At 46.2% G+C, this 17,518-nt stretch overlaps 1 protein-coding gene across 2 annotated transcripts in view; it reads right to left on the reverse strand.

Annotated features, from left to right (window-relative positions):
• The window catches only part of zfr (zinc finger RNA binding protein), a 68,617-nt gene extending 59,879 nt beyond the window's left edge, over nucleotides 1–8,738 (reverse strand). For both annotated transcript variants that reach the window (XM_056285713.1, XM_056285721.1), the window contains exons 1-2: nucleotides 8,580–8,738; nucleotides 8,303–8,384 (exon numbers count right to left, since the gene is read on the reverse strand). In XM_056285713.1, the coding sequence (XP_056141688.1) occupies nucleotides 8,303–8,384; nucleotides 8,580–8,616 (119 nt within the window). In that variant the 5' untranslated portion in view covers nucleotides 8,617–8,738. The remainder of the gene's footprint in view (nucleotides 1–8,302; nucleotides 8,385–8,579) is intronic.
• Between the last annotated feature and the right edge of the window lie 8,780 nt (nucleotides 8,739–17,518).

Below are 17,518 nucleotides of genomic sequence, written 5' to 3' on the forward strand. Positions count from 1 at the left end.
GGAGAAAGGAGTCTTGGTTAAGAGCACTGGCAGGCAGGAAGCTTGAATCAGAATCAGAACACTTTATTCATCCCCGAGGGGAAAGCTGTGGATGTCTTGGTAAAGTATAATAAATCAAGTCCAAAGTGAGGTAAAACACCCCCCACCCACCCTTCACTTAAATATTATTTTTTTACAGAATAAAATACTTGACCTAAAAGTTTTTAAATTTCAGGTGAATAGTCTCATCTGGCAGCAAGTTTTTCCAGGCTGTAGATTGTTCAGAGCTAGGCCACTTTCAGTTGATGATTTAAATATGGACCAAAATGCCAATTTTTCACTATCAAAATGTCAGAATCAAACGTTCTAAGTTTCAAGTGTCAACGTCAGCTGTTCCATTTCACCAGTTAGTTGCAAATAATTGTACGATACCAATTTCTTTGAGGGATGTTGACCATTCCATCGAGAATGAGACCATTTTACATTTTGCAAAGTGCACAGCTCGGCATTTAAAGGACAAGTGTGTAAGATTTAGGGGGATCTATTGGCAGGAATATTGGCAGAAATTGAATATTCATATTTTTTCATTGGTGTATATCTGAAAATAAGAACGGTTACCTTGGAAATTAACCCTTTATAGCCTCAGAGGGAGCAGGTGCTCTTCCACGAAGCTCCCCCATGTTGCACAGCCATGTTTCTACAGTAGCCAAGAATGGACAAACCAAACGCTGGCTGTAGAGGGCCTTTCGCATTTTTCATGAGTTTCGCGGCCACCGTAGGTTCTCCAACAAGCTTGGAAGGGGAGGGGTTACCAGATGGTTGCAATCTGCAACCTCGTCACTAAATGTAAATCCTACACACTGGTCCCGTAAAAGCTCGGGGGCGGGGGGGGATAAGCACACCTACACTTAGAGGGGACAAGTGACTAAGTTCATAACTGGTCAGGAATAAATAAATGTGGTGGCTATAAGAGATGTTTGTAAAGCAGGCTTCACAAGAGCACAGATAAAAATCAGACTGCCATTAGGGCTGCACAATACTGAAAAAAACTCTGTTTTTTTCTTTCTGTGACATGAAAAAATACAGGAATTTTCAGCAGATGACTTTAATAGTTCTATTTGGAAAGAACTAATCATTCCAGAATGACTGGGGTGATTTTGTAGGGGAGTTGTTGGGAAAGTGTGAAAAGTGAGCTGTGCCTTTTCTTTTTTTTTTTTTTGCCATTGGAGCCAGACAGATGACGTGGAGTGGCGGCCAAGAATGGTGATGTGCGGACCGGACTGTGTCTGACATCATCTGAAGCCGCATGTACAAATAAATCATCCATCCGCCACTCAAAAGAACAAAATTATTTTCTCCAATTTATAGACTCTCATCCGATCACACATTACAATTATTTCTCAGTGGGATATATGTTAGCGTGATGATATGGTAACATATTACACACAATGTTTGAGGTACCAGTTTTGTGGCTATCACATACATAAAGTGTTATGCAGCTGTTGCATATGACATACCCAGCACTTGACTCATCGTGTTTAAGTATTTCACGAAATCGCTCCCACACGGAACTTTTCTGGCTTTTCTTTTCATATTTTCTCATCCATCAATCCATTATCCAAATCATTTAACCTGCTCTCAAGGTCGCGGGGGTTTAATATAAAGAGACAAAAATAGAGGGCCAGGAACCAAGCCCTGAGGTATGCCATAGTTAACATCAGAGAACTTAGATGTAATATTATAATTATTATTATAGCATATTATATTGGACACGTCCAAGTCAGAGACATCAACCCTGATGCTTATCTTGACATTTTAGTGCAAGCTATACACAAAGCAGTGAATTTCAGTTAAGTGCTGCTTCTGTGGTGAAAAATGCATCATTACAACCATGGACTGTCATGGCCCTGTGATGGCCTGGCGGCCTGTACAGGGTGTCTCCCCCACCTGCGGCCCAATGATTGCTGGGATAGGGTCCAGCATCCTCGCACGCAACATTTCATATTTTTAATTCTGTTTTAATTTCTCTTTGACCTTTTTTGCCTACTTTGCCATTTAAGACAAACGGATGCCACAATTGGTGCAATGAGTCTAGTTTGCTAATTTGTGCCTGATGAAAAATGAAGCTTAATATGTCCACATTTTAAAGAATGCAATTAATATTTTCTTCATTACTGATGTATTATTTCACCCACCTGAAACCCATTCACTATTAATCAGAATGTTAATTTTTAAAACTCATCCTGCCTGACTTGTGGTGCTCACAGATATAACTGCGAGCCACGCATCATGAGCTGAGAAGCAGACGAACATGTCGACGTGTCATTTGTCCAAATGGAGTAAAATGGGAGTAAATTACATTATATTGGGAAGACTTCTCTTGATTGGTCATGGAAAATGAGAATCGTGCGAGTTTTCCTTTTGTATCAAACAGCAAAAAGTTGTATCATGAGTTGTTTTAGTTAATTTTCCTTACTTCACATTGCACGTCTCATGATGTGACTATTGCACATGCGCGCATCGCAATGATGACGCTGAAATGATACATTGTGTAGCCCTAATTGACACTACTTTAGGTCAACATTTGGGTGTGCAAACTAAGGCGTTCACATTTCAAAACAGCTCGATGGACCAGTTGGGTACAATGAAGATGATTTGCAGATTGATTATAATATAGCATTTACATTTACTCATTTAGCAGATGTGGTCATCCAAAGTGATTTACAAGAGTCAGCAATTAAAAGATAAACTAGAGTATAACCTGGGCGTTCGGGTAGCGTGGCGGTCTATTCCGTTGCCTACTAACACGGGGATCGCCGTTTTGAATCCCTGTGTTACCTCCGGCTTGGTCGGGCATCCTTACAGACACAATTGGCCATGTCTGCGGTAGGGAAGCCGGATGTGGGTATGTGTCCTGGTCGCTGCACTAGCGCCTCCTCTGGTTGGTCGGGGCGCCTGTTCAGGAGGGAGGGGGAACTGGGGGGAATAGCATGATCCTCCCACGTGCTATGTCCCCCTGGTGTAACTCCTCACTGTCAGGTGAAAAGAAGTGGCTGGTGACTCCACACATATTGGAAAAGGCATGTGGTAGTCTGCAGCCCTCCCCGGATGGGCTGAGGGGGTGGAGAAGCGACCGGGACAGCTCGAAAGAGTGGGGTAATTGGCCAGGTACAATTGGGGAGAAAAAAAGGTGGGGGAGAGCCAAAAAAAGAAAAAGAAAAAAAGTTGAAGGTTTCATTTATCTCCAGCTCTCGACACAGGTCCAGGAAAGCCCCGTGAGCCTGTCGCTGTAGTATCCATGATTTAACGCATTTAGTACGATTTCTCCTTCTTTTTCACCTCCGCCTCTTCCTTTCTTCTTCCACAACCAAAAGACCAAGGGCTGACAACACCAGTGCCATTTGAAACTTTTTATCAGATGTATTCTCGACTAGAAGTAGCTATGTTACAACACAGTCTGTAGGGAGCGAGAGTTGAGTGAAAATGGTAAGCAAACGCTGCTTTGTTTACGGTTTGTATATCTACAGTCATGGGTCTTCCGGTTTCAAATTTTGAACGATGAATGCAGACTACCGCCACCTGCTGGTATGGAGAGTTATTTCCTCTCACGCAGGCGCAGAAGGTAAATGCTAGTTGGCTGTTGGCTCTAGTCTTTGTGGTGTATTCAAGTGCTACTTTTTGGCCCAGATGCAGGCGACGTGAGGCGACGCAATAGTCGGCCTTTGTCGCCGCTAGTTCTCTGATGTCGGTTTGGTGTGTCTGGGCCCTTAGTTACATCTTCAGTCTAAACTGACTGCAGGTATCCCCACCCCTTCTAAACAATACACTACAATACAGTTGCCTAACAAGCAAAAACAATGACCAGTTTCATGTGCAAATATGGATGTGACCTTTAACTAAAGTTTCGATGGCCATGTGTATTATTCACAGAGGATTGGGGAATAGTTGGAATCACAGCATTGTAAGATGGCGACAGATGTACTCTTAGCGCCCCCTCCCCCTCGGTTCAGGGATGGTCGTTCCCTCTTAACATAGTTGACCCCCCGTTCAAACCACTGTTCCTCCCTATCAAGGATGTGCACATTCTCATCCCTGAAAGAGTGGCCACTTGCCTGTAGATGGGTGTAGACTGCGGAATCCTGGCCTGATGTGTTAGATCTTCTGTGTTGTATCATTCTTTTGGCCAGTGTCTGTTTAGTTTCCCCAATGTACAAGTCACTGCAATCCTCCTAGCGCTTAACAGCATACACTATATTGCTCTGTTTGCGCCAGGGGACCTGATCCTTGGGGTGGACCAACTTCTGGTCGAATCTTTTGGACTGAAGATGTCACTTAGTTGAGTGATGAAAGGTATCTGTCAATAAACATTGTATCCAGATGAACTGATTCAACCTTCTTTGATTCTGGCGCAGTGTGTTTTGGGGTTTGAAAGCAATAGCAATAGCACCACCCTTATCACTGACCAAGTGTGTCTGCTCCTGAAACTATGTTTTCAGTCCACATACTTCACATACAGGGGGCAGTACTATAGGCAGAGGCATGGGTGTGCTATGGGTTCCCCAGTCTCACCTGCAGTGGCCCAACTTGTACATGGAAGAAGTGGAAAAGAGGGCTCTGATGTCCTATCCTGGGACACCACCTAGCCATTGGTTCAGATTTGTGGACAACACCTGGATTAAAATTAAATCTCAGGATGTGCCACATTTCAACAACCACATTAACTCTGGCCAATCAGATTAAGTTCACCAGGGAGGATGTGAAAAGTGACAGATTAGTCTTCGTAGACTGTGAAATTGCACTGGGTGATGGGGGACATTTGATTGTTGATGTTCATCGTAAACCAACACATACTGATCAGTAAGGTTTGACTCTTATCATCCACTGCAGCACAAACTAGGAGTCATCAGGACGCTGTACCACCAAGGTGACAACGTCCCCACTGACACAGTGGCCGGGGAAGAGGAGAAATCCCACATTAAACAGGCCCTGGTTAAGTGTGGTTATCCTAACTGGGCGTTTATCAAAGCCAGGAAGACACCGAAACAGTACACCAGCCGACCAAAGAGAAGAGAAGGACAACAGCTGCCTAAGCGTAAACCGGTGGTGATTCTGTATGTGGCAGGAGTGTCAGAAAAGCTGAGGCGCATATTTTCAAAACACTGCGTCTCAGTTGCTTTGAAATGCTAAAACACACTAGAACGACCAAGATCTCGTGAAATGGGGAGAGTCTCGAACTATGAAGACCATATCGAATGATTCGGAATTCGATCCAGTATCGTCCCACCCCCTAGTCTACACCTACTAATTTTCTTAGATCCAAAACAGAGCTGATAAGCTTATCAGTGACTGGAAAATAATCCTTTACTTTAACAGACTTTCCGAATGATTCATCAAGAAAACTCTTTATTTCATCTAAAGAATATGCATCACCACTTGGAAAATAGTCAGCCATTGACACAATCCGAGTCTGTAATGTAGTCCATTTCCTCACCATCTTAATTTCCCTGGCTCTCACTAACAAGCGATACTGTTTTTACCTTGCCCACTTGTCCCTTCTCCTACCTCCTTCTCCGCTGCTCGTTGTCTGTGCAGACAAGCTAAATAATTATGATGACACCCCCACATTAAAAACACACTTCCTGTTTCCTAAATTCATATAAACCATATAAGACCACTCTTCATACTTCAAACTTCCAGGGACTGCATGGGGCAGTTTAGAATCATGAATACCTGTCTATGAAGAGATTGGACAAGAGATTCTAATGTTTACAGCCTAGCCAGACAGTTTTAAAAGGGCTTACCGTCTTACCGAATGCTGCAGTTCTCACTCCCTTATTTAGAATAAAACCAGGGGGAACAGAGATGGTAACCTTAACTGAAGGAATTGCAAGCTGGGTAACCTGGAGAAATACATCATTCAATATCACAGTGCCCTCAATCAGCTGAGTGTCAAATTGTCCTTTAGCCGGAAAAAACTACCACTCCTTTATTAATTCTGGAGGCACGGGCCAGGTTCTGATGGCCAACTTGTCTCTTACAGTGAGAAGAACCTCCTCCACCATCACAGCTGAGTCCAGTACAACTCTCACTCTATGACAGATAGAGGAATGGTGCCTACCCAGATGCCATCCGCACCAAAAACCCACTCTAACTTGCGCCAAACTAAACCACACACTATGCTTAGGTACTCTTAGGTACTCTTCCATGATTTAATTTGCTGAAAATGGCCAGTGCGAGCAGGGGGCTGGGCAAATTTATCGGCAATCGCCGATTGTTGGGCTGGTATGAAAAATTTGACATACCGCCCAACCCTACCATACACAGACATCATCCAACTACACACTAAATAAAAACCATCATACGGTGAAATTCACAAAATCAGACAAAACAATAACAGCTTTCAAACGAATAACTCACTCTCACTGAACAAATTCTCTCACAGGCCTAACTGCATGCAGGAGAAAAAAAAAGAGAGACCAGCTAATGCTGTGTTTGCCTAGCTGTATGTCATTGTGCAGCACTAATAATGTGCATCGTTATTCGGCAGTTTTAATTTTTCTGCTTAACCCCCTCCACAAAGTTGTCATACACATTTCTAATTCCTAAGTCCTCAACTAGCAACTGTTTTTTAAGCTAAACCATTCTGGAAACTTGAGACTTGACTCAGACCTTGTGGCCAAAGATTTGAGACTTGACTCAGACTAGGTTCAAAGACTTGAGGCTTGACTCAGACTTGAGGACTTGAACGTCTCTGTCATGACATATATCTTCATTGTTTGGAAAATGTAAAAAAAAAATTGAAGCATACCCTTTGTGGTTTGTATTTGCATTGAATAAAGAGGAAATGAAGAACAATAATGAATGTCAAATTGCCTTCATTTGGGGCAAAACGACTTTTAGGTTTAGGGTTTAAGGCTGATATTTAAAGAAATAATCATTCCAGATGGTGTCCCTGAGAACCGTCATCTCTTTGGTCAAGATGGTGGAAGGTACTCTCTTCTTCAGTCATGGTGTGAAACAGGAGAGCATCTCTCTTCCCTCACTGTGCCAATATTATGCAATATCACAGGTGCTACAATAATGTCCCATGTCCCCTCTGGAGTGATCCTGAATCCACATAGACACTGGAACGAGCTGATGCTGCTTACCATCCTAGCTCTTGTTAGGGTCAGGAGGTCAGAGCCTCTGTACCCAAGAAGAAGTAAATCAGAGTAACCTATGACCACATGTCAAAAAAGATTGTTTATCCAACTACAGCGCAAGTGTAACTGGGAGACAGGCTACATGACACGACAGGTGACATGACATGAGACAAGTTTTAATAATGATTAAAGCTAAATACCTGGGCCTTAATACATAAGTCTAATTGACTGACTTTGACTTTTGCCAACCTGAATTTCTGTAGAAAAAAAATTATTTATTCACAAAAAAAATTGCTGCGAATGCTGTCCGTTACAAAATAATTTTGTCTGCACTACAAGAGTTTAAACCTCTCTAGCGCCAGTGTTACCAGCTAAAAAAATGTATTGTACAACCCAATGGATGCACAATAATAATGGCTGCCACATTGGGGACTAGTGCTTCTTTAGGCAAACATGATTGTGGAATTAAACAAAAGTATCAGGCTACCATACAGTGCAGCTGCTGAGTGCAACTAAAGCAAAGTGCACTGCACTTGTGAAGTTAGTTTATCCCAATATAACAACTGTACACAGAGGCTTGCATAAATATCAAGAGGCTCAAATATCTAAAAGGATACTATAAGCTTTCGGGGGGCCGCCAGTAACATTCATGTAGTGTTTGGATGAAAATGCAGTTTGAAGAGTTTCTTTCGGGTACATGGAAACTGAAAGCAATATCGGTCAAATCTAGCACCATTGCAATCAGGCTTTACTAAAATAAATTGTAACCATTTTCTACAAAAACACCCTTGATGGCAACACGAAATGCTAATTCAATATTTAAGTTTTCCTCTAAAAATATCTAGTTATTGCTAGTGTAATGGAAAAATACAAATCCTAGACGACAACACAGTGAGAGCAAACTGCCTCACAGTATCAGCACAAGACGTCCGCTGCGATGTAAATGTCTTATAGTTATCGTGAATTATTAGCTTGGTGCTTGATAGCAACGTTTTCTACGCAGTATTCATCACTGGCAGTCCGACTACTGCAGCAGGAATAGTGCGGTTGCCTACCATAGTCTTTCAGCCCCCTCCCCCAATCATAAACAATGGCAAGGCAATAAGAATCATAAGGCTTACATGCTGACGTATTTACATTTTGAAGCTTATTTTATTCCGGCAATAAGGGTCTACTCTTACCTGTACTGCGCAGCAGCACCATGGGTAAATCCAAAGTAGTTGCCGGTAGCCATTTTGGCATCTTCACCGAGCCGGCTGGGCACTGCAGAGGATAGACATCGAGGGTAAACGCAATGCTAGCTAACGGTAGCACCAGGCTAAACAGGGAAATAGGGCATTTGTCGCAGCAGAAACGGAATCGCCAGAGCTCCGTGTCTGCGACAGGCATTACTTAGACATTATGAGTTCGTCGTTAGAATGAAACAATTTCGATTTGTTGCGTTTTTACCAGACTTACCATAGGTGAAGGAGACCACTGGACATATGGGAATCATCGGGCTCCTGTTCACTGACAACGTCTAACTCGCAAACCTCCGGATTATTGTATGCTTCTTCTTTTTAATGGCGAACGGCAAACGGGCGGAGCATTTTTTCTTCTTCTTCTTCTTCTTCTTCTTCTTCTTCTTCTTCTTCTTCTTCTTCTTCTTCTTCCTCCTCGTTTTTAGAAGTTGTTTGTGCTCGGTTGGCGCTAGAGCGGATTGGCAGGAGGGCAGCTCTCGCTGTGATTGGTTGTTTCGCTGTCAGGCAAATGATGATGCTTTGGGCATTCAGTTAGGCTGAGCGGTTACGTTTAGGGTTAGGGCTGGCCAATCAGAGGCATGTGAAAGCTCGTCGACGAAGCAGAGCGCCCCTCCCGTCTGTAATTGTTTGCCTGCATCAGCACTCCATAAACTACATCAGATACAGCAAAAAACAAAAAAACAAACAAAAAAAACCCAACCAAAAACAAAACAAAAACTACAGCATGGAAAATGGGAGCCAGGGGCATCACGTCTTATATTACAAAATATCTAAAGATGTTAAGAAGTCCACACATGTTGAGAGTTTTAACAGCTTCGGTGTTGGAAGTTGAAATTGTTTTGACATAATGCCTGACATCATGTTCAAATACAATGAATAAAGGTTTTTGGTTCCTAAATTTACATTTGTGAATGTGAAATTTGCCCAATAAAAGAATCAGGCGGATTAGAAAGTACTCGTTTGTTTTAGATCGGTCATCATAGAAGCCAATTGATACATCTTTACATAACAAGGAGAGATCATTACATTTATATTTCTTGATAAGTTTACACATATCATTCCAAAATGTGTGGGTATATGAGCATGTCCAAAACAGATGTAAGGTGGCTTCATTACCGTTATCACAAAATGAGCAAATTGTCTCAATGTTATCCTTCATTCTCTTAAGATAACTTTTAGCTTGGTATTATCTATGAATTAGTTTGTAGGTTACCTCCCTTATTTTATTAATGATAAGGCATTTTAATGGTATGGTCCAGACCTCTTTCTTTTTTTCAATTGATGTTATCAACAAAAGCATTCCAATATGGAATAACATAAGGATTTGTAAAAATTTCTTTTTGAAAAAGTGATCTAATCTTTCTTTTGCAGGTAGAGGAGCTAGACATAAAGCATATTCTCTCCACCTGGGTATCGTAAGGGTTTCACTGAAAAGACTAAGGTGGCTGTGTTTTAACAACATCTTTCAGGAGCATAGTAACCCCTTGGGAGATCGCATCCATGACAATAGAAAATTCTTTTGGAGTCACAGGAAGTAAAAAGTCCTCTGAATTGAGTAGCTCGCTGACTAATAAAATATTGTTGTCGAGTTCTTGAAAGAAAGATATTTGTTCTTATAAAGCATGTTTTTATTATTCCAAATTAAATAATTGTGTGCGCGCGTGTGTGTGTGTGTGTGGGGGGGGTTGTATATTAGGGATTCTCGGTCCCTAATATACAATTGTGCTTGTATATTAGGGACTGTGGAGTTAGAAAACAACGAGACAGGAGACATGAGAGTAGACGTAGTCGAGGTAGTTTACTAGCTCCAACTTTGCATGTCATACGTTCGACAACGACACTGAACTCTGTACCGGAAGCGGAAGTGCCTTATCTGACCCCTCGCCTCTTCCCTTAAAGGTACACTGTCCTCTTAGGTGAATGTCTCTAGTTATATAGATGTGGGTCACCACACAGGCCCCCCCAGAATTCACCTACACAAAACAATGCAAAACAGCAAAAGCGCAAGTCATGAACATAAAAATAGACTCTACAACAGAACAGTCAATGACATAGTGCAAAGTCACGGGGAAAACAAGTGACGAGTCGGGGGGCGGACCCTGCGGCCATAATGGCTGCGCTTCACAGGAGGGGAAACAGATGGGGCCGAAACCTGGGCCATAGGCGGGGCCGAAGCAGGAACAGAGGCAGGTGCCAGGGCCGACCTAGGAGGGTGTCCCCGCCGCGGGGGTAGGGCCAATTGCATTGGCTCCCCAATGTCCAAGTGAGCGGGCTTGAGACGGTCTATAGCGACCCACTCCGGCCTGCCCCCCATGTCCACCACAAAGTTCTTATCCCCCGCCTCCAGGACGCGGAAGGGCCCGTCGTATGGGGGCTGCAGCGGGGACCGATGGCTGTCGTGCCTAATGAAGACGTACCTCGCCGATGGCAGATCCTTGGGGACGTAGGACCGGGGGAGGCAGTGTTGAGACATCGGAACGGGAGCGAAGGCACCGGCAGCGCTCCGGGACGCACTGAGGTGAGAGGCGGCCGACCAGGGAGCCGTAGCATCCGGAATAAACTCCCCTGGAACTCGCAGGGGCTGGCCATACACCAGCTCAGCGGAGGAGGTCTGGAGGTCTTCCTTCGGGGCCGAACGCAGGCCGAGCATGACCCACGGGAGCCGGTCCATCCAGTCGCAGCCAGTGAGGCTTGCCCGCAGAGTGGCTTTCATGTCCCGATGGAACCGCTCACAAAGTCCGTTGCTCTGCGGGTTGTACGCCGTAGTGCGGTGGATCTTCATCCCCAGGTGCTCAGCGACCGCCGTCCAGAGCTCCGAGGTAAACTGGGAGCCCCGGTCGCTCGTGACGTCACCCGGCGTGCCGAAACGGGCCACCCAGCAGCCGATGAACGCCCGTGCTACCTCTGCTGCCGTCGTGGAGGACAAGGGCCTCTGGCCACCTGGTGGCCCTGTCCACAATAGTGAGGAGGAACGTATAACCACGGGAGGGGGGCAGGGGACCCACCAGGTCAACATTGACGTGGTCAAACCGCCTCTCTGGAACCACAAACGGCGCCAAAGGGGCCTTGGTATGGCGGTGCACCTTGGCGCGTTGGCATGCCAAACACGAGCCGGCCCAGGCTCTAACATCCTTACGGAGCCCAGGCCAAACAAACTTGACGTTCACCAGCTTGGTCGAGGCCTTCACTCCCGGGTGGGAAAGGCCGTGGACGGTGTCGAAAACTCGGCGCCGCCAGGAAGTAGGCACCAGGGGGCGCGGTTGACCGGTGGAGATGTCACAGAGGAAAGTGGTGTTGGCCGCGTCGAACGTCACATCCTCCAGCCGTAGCGCCGTAGGGGTCGACCGGAGTCTTGAACGGTCGCGTCCTTGGCTTGGTCCGCTGCCATAGCGGCGTAGTCGAGTCCCAAGTGAACGGCGTTAACAACCGCCCGTGAAAGGCAGTCGGCAACGAAGTTATCCTTGCCCGACACGTGTTGTATGTCCGTGGTAAACTCGGATACCGCCGCGAGATGGCGCTGCTGACGCTCAGACCACGGTTCTGAGGTTTTGGCCAGACAGAACGTCAGCGGTTTGTGGTCCACGAAAGCGGTGAACTGTCGGCCCTCCAATAGGAACCTAAAGTGTCTGGTTGCGAGGAAGAGACCCAGTAGTTCCCTATCAAAGGTGCTGTATTTGCGCTCGCCCTCAGGGATTTGTTTACTGAAGAACGCCAACGGCTGCCAGCCCCCCCCCACCCACTGCTCACACACGGCCCCCACGGCGTAGTCGGAGGCATCCGTTGTAAGGGCTATGGAGGCGGCAGGCGACGGGTGAGCTAGCAGCGCAGCGTTGGCCAGCGCGGTCTTGGCGGCCACAAAAGCCTCGTCCATCCCCGAAGACCAGTCCAGCTCGTCCTTAGACTTCTTACCCCGCAGGGCCTCATACAGGGGACGCATGATGTGGGCGGCACGGGACAGGAAACGGTTATAAAAGTTCACCATGCCCAGGAATTCCTGCAGCGACTGTACAGTGCGGGGGCGGGGGAACATGGTGACAGCCTCAACCCTGGCAGGGAGGGGAACGGCCCCCTGTGGAGTGATGTGGTGCCCGAGGAAGGTGATGGACGACTCCCCGAACTGACACTTAGCTGGGTTGATGATGAGGCCATGTTCGCTGAGCCTGTCAAACAGCTGTCTGAGGTGCGTCATGTGGTCCTCCGCCGACGCGCTGGCCACGAGGATGTCATCTAAGTACACAAACAAAAATGGCATGTCGCGGAGCACAGAATCCATAAGGCGCTGAAACGTCTGCGCCGCCCCTTTAAGGCCAAAAGGCATACGTAAAAACTCAAAGAGCCCAAAGGGTGTGATGACAGCCGTTTTTGGGACATCCAGTGGGTGGACCGGCACTTGGTGATACCCCCGCACTAAGTCGATTTTGGAATAGATGGCAGCGCCCGCCAGGTGGGTAGAGAAATCTTGTATGTGCGGTATGGGGTACCGGTCGGGGGTCGTGGCATTGTTTAGGCGACGGTAGTCCCCGCACGGGCGCCAACCCCCGTTGGCCTTAGTAACCATATGAAGAGGGGAAGCCCATGGGCTGTCAGAACGGCGGACAATGCCGAGGTGCTCCATAGTCGAAAACTCCTCCCTGGCTATTGCGAGCTTGGCCGAGTCGAGGCGTCGGGCCCGGGCGTAAACTGGGGGGCCCAATGTGGTGATATGATGTTCCACGCCGTGCTTGGCCACCACCGAGGAGAAGGTGGGTGTGGTGAGCTCGGGGAAATTTGCGAGCAGGCGTTGGTATGGATCCCCGGTGGAGAGTGTGTTAGCGAGGCACAGCGCTCCAGCGCCCCCAAGCGTGCAGGGGTATGACGCAAAAGAGACGGCATCAATCACGCGACAGTTTTTAACATCCACCAGCAGGTTGAAAGCACAGAGGAAATCCGCACCTAGGAGCGGGGTGGATACAGCAGCCATCACAAAGTCCCAGCCGAAATGTCGGCCGCCAAAACACACGTCCACATGTCTGATACCGTACGTCCGAATGGACGTGCCGTTGGCGGCGTCCATCTGGGGGCCGTGACTGTCGGTCAAGGTGTCCACAGCTTGTGCTGGTAGTATGCTGCGTTGAGCGCCAGAGTCAATCAGCAGCCGCCGGCCCGACAAGGAGTCTCTGATGAACAACAGCTTGCAGTCACGGCCGGCGCCCATAGCCGTTAACGAGCGCCGGCCTTGGCGTTTCCCTGAACCCTGTAACTGCAGGGTTTGCGACACCGTTTTGCTTTTGCCCCAAACCTGGCATGGTAATAACAGAGCCCGTCGTCAGGTTGGCGGCAGGCTGTCACCGCAGCCGCGGTGTCCATATAGTCGTACACAGGTGGTGGTGGGGCGGTCTGGTGGGGTAGCAGGGCATGCACAAACTGTTGCCGGTTGGCCAGGAAAACCCTGTCTGCTTCAGCAGCCAGAGAACGGTAGTCCTTGGAGGCGGCGAGAGGAGAACTGGCCAGTGCTGTGCGTACAGGTGCGGGGAGCCGCCTCAGAAAAATGTGTGTGAAAAGAAAGGCCGGATCAGCCGATCCCAGCACAGACAGCATTTTTTCCATTAACCCAGACGGTTTGCCGTCGCCGAGGCCATTCGGGGACAGTAAACGGTCTGCCTTCTCCAGCTCCGACAGTTCAAATAGTTTCAGGAGGAATGTCTTTATAGCATCGTACTTGCCAGCAGCTGGCGGAGCTTCCAACAGTGTCATTGCTCGCGCCGTTGTCGATGCGTCTAACGCCGCCACTACGTGGAAGTACTGCGTTGCATCCTGCGTTATCCCTCTCAGCTGGAACTGGGCTTCCACATGTTGAAACCACGGCCGTGGATTATGCTGCCAAAAGTCGGGTAGCTTCACAGTAGCGGTGTAAATACTAGCGTTAGCAATAGCCATGTTGTTAGCACCGGCGTCGTCGTTGTCAGACATACTCGTATTAGTAGTTCGATCACGTCGGGGTCACCAATGTGGAGTTAGAAAACAACGAGACAGGAGACGTGAGAGTAGACGTAGTCGAGGTAGTTTACTAGCTCCAACTTTGCATGTCATACGTTCGACAACGACACTGAACTCTGTACCGGAAGCGGAAGTGCCTTATCTGACCCCTCGCCTCTTCCCTTAAAGGTACACTGTCCTCTTAGGGGAATGTCTCTAGTTATATAGATGTGGGTCACCACAGGACTAAGATAAAAGCATTTGCTTATGAAATTTTGAACAAAAAAAAAGGCGGGGGTCGGGGAGTATTTTAGGAGCACTGTAATTACACATTAATACAAAAGGAAGGCCACCTAATTGCGAGACTATGTAGTTTGGGATAAAGTTCCATATAGATTCAGGGCTGGACAGTAATTGTTTGATCCAGTTGATTTTGAAAGTGTTATTTAAAGAAGAAAAATCAAGAAAATTAAGACTGTGGTGTTCCCAACACAGAATATTAACCAGTGTATTTTTATTGGTTTTGAATATACACAGATCAATGTGATTAGTACTGAATAAGGTGGAGGTCATCTATTGGTTGTTCCTGAATAGTATATGAGGCAGAATCGCCAACAGGGCGTTCTCTTGGTACTCCGCTCTACTCTGGATAGCTAGGTTGTTACAGTGTAATAATAAATATACTACGTTGCTGTCATAAGTCTGCCGTGTGCACTTTCCAGTTATCAGCTTAAACAGCTTAGAACATTATTAGTGTTTCATACACAACAAAGACCACCCAACTCTGTGGTATTCATAACTACCGAGTCTTTCACATAGTGAGTTTAGTTTTTCCAGAGAAATTTGAACAACATTCGATCTATTGATTTACAGACAGATTTGTCCACATAAAAAGAAAGTGCAGCATATGTTATTCTAGATATTCCTTCTGCTTTGGTTAGCAGAGTTCTACCTCTGAGGGTTAAGTCTCTCTGAAGCCATAAGTTAAATCTTTTCTGTGCGTTCTCAGCAATGGGATCAAAGTTCAAAGAGCATCTGACATTTGCATTCCTAGTCACCACAATCCCCAGATAGTTGACTTGACTCTTTACAGGGATGTTGTATATTAAAGAAGGACTGATACCCTCCTTAATGGCTAGAAGTTGACTTTTCCCATATTTAAAGAGAGACCTGAAGCTTCAGAGAATATCTTGATGTTGTGGTGGACACGTATTGGGGATAGAATTCACCCCAGGAACTAAGGGTTAAGTCAGGGTTGCCCTGGCAGGTTAACGCAGGATTAAGTTATGGTTGTTCAGCCAGTTTTCTGATTCTTCTTGCCGCCTCCGCTCAGTCGAGCTGTGGTTTTGTTGTCTCTCTGATTTACCGTTGATTAAAGAAAGTTGCCTTCACGGCTAAAGTGTGAACCTTCGGTCTTCTCCGTTCCTTCGGCTCTACAATGTTATTTATCACCTTGGGAACCTGCGATGCATCTTTTAGAAATAATGTAGTATCACCAGCAAGTTGACTGAAGATTATCTGGCGACCTGTTAGAGAAATTCCTTGAACATCACTCTCAAGAACAAATGTTGAGAGGAGTTGAGCAGCGAGAAGAAACAAATACTGAGAGATTGGGCAACCTTGCCTGACCCCTTTGGTGAGGTTGAAACATGTTGAAGTCCCATGCTTGAGTCTAATATAGCAGTTCCTGGAATTATATAACGTTTTCATAGTCTTGTAGAAAAAATGTCCAAACCCAAATTTACAAAGAGATTCAAAATAAAAAAATGTTCCAAAGAGTCAAAAGCCTTATAAAAGCCTAGAAGTGAAATAAAACTGTTTTGATTGATAAGATCAGAGTAGATAAGATCAGATTGAGTATAAATCAAGAACCATTCTGATATTATTTGCAATGTGTCTGTTTCTCATAAAGCCGGACTGAGATTCATCAATAATGGAATCTAAAACTTTTCTTAAAATTCTCTTTGCAAAAATCAAGGCCAGAATTTTGTAGTCATTATTCAAAAGACAGATAGGCCGCCAATAATCAGTGAAATGCAAATGTTAGGGTTTCACCCTCACAATCCCTGCAATCTACCTCTTCTGTCAGCGTTTTCAGATTTTATTTTTCAAAGCCATCCAGCATGCCGAATTTCGCCACAAGAGGACACTATTACATAACATCACATGAACAGGAACAACTTTTGGATCAGTGGAAACATAAAATCCGGGTGGAAATCAGTTTAAACCGATCTGCCCCTTTTAAAAAATCTGGGTATTTTTCAGTGAAAATCGGTAAAAACCGAAAACGCTGAGCCTTGCCTATAGGCCTCCACGGCGCTCGGCTTTGCCTGAGTATCCACTCCTCACCACCAGAGCTGGGGCGCGTTCTTGTTCGCCTTCACCGGACTCAGACCCTGAGGTCCCCAGCACCTCCCAACTCTGCATTTCCCTGGTCACCCATTCCCTCAGCTGTGCCCCATCTACAATCATCTCAGCTGTTCCCCATCTGCAATCCCTTCAACCCCTACAAGAACCTGGTCTTCTTCCCATAGCATGCCTATGACCTGTTGCTCAGAGCCGGCTCGCCTGCTAACCAACCTCCTCGGACGACTACTTTGGCTTTTGAACTCGGACTACTCCTCGATTCCCCTTTGCGTACGGACTTGGTACTTTTGGTACTTGGTACTTATTACACACACTTAGGATAATTTACACTAACACATAGCTAGACACATTACCGCCTGTCACTACACATAGCATATTCACACACCCCACAAACAATACTACCCGAGCTCCATACACAGCCCACATTCCTCTCTCCCTTATTATTTTCTCCCTTTACTTTGTTACTTTCATTAAACGTTACTAAGAGTCCTCCGCCTCCCGGGTGGTGGTCTGGGTCCTCCTGCACAACCCGTAACAGCAAATCTTTTTTATTTTTGGAATCAAACACCAACAACCTAATTTTGTATAGTGTGGCGGACACTAGGGGCTATGCCTCTCACCCAGCAGGGCTGTGAGCTGGGGGCGTGGTTTACGTTCCCGGACTCGCCGGTGCAGGGTTGTTCCTGCTGCAGTTGGTTTTTGGAGTTGAGGAATAAACATCAAACTCGCCTTGGTCTCCTGTGTTTTTCCTCATTCCTGCCACATTGGTGACCCCGACGTGATCATGTTTGGAGCAGAAGAGGAGTGTGAATCGGCCACGCCGCCCCAACTCTC

The sequence above is a fragment of the Lampris incognitus genome, chromosome 1, assembly GCF_029633865.1.
Source record: "Lampris incognitus isolate fLamInc1 chromosome 1, fLamInc1.hap2, whole genome shotgun sequence".
NCBI lineage: Eukaryota > Metazoa > Chordata > Actinopteri > Lampriformes > Lampridae > Lampris > Lampris incognitus.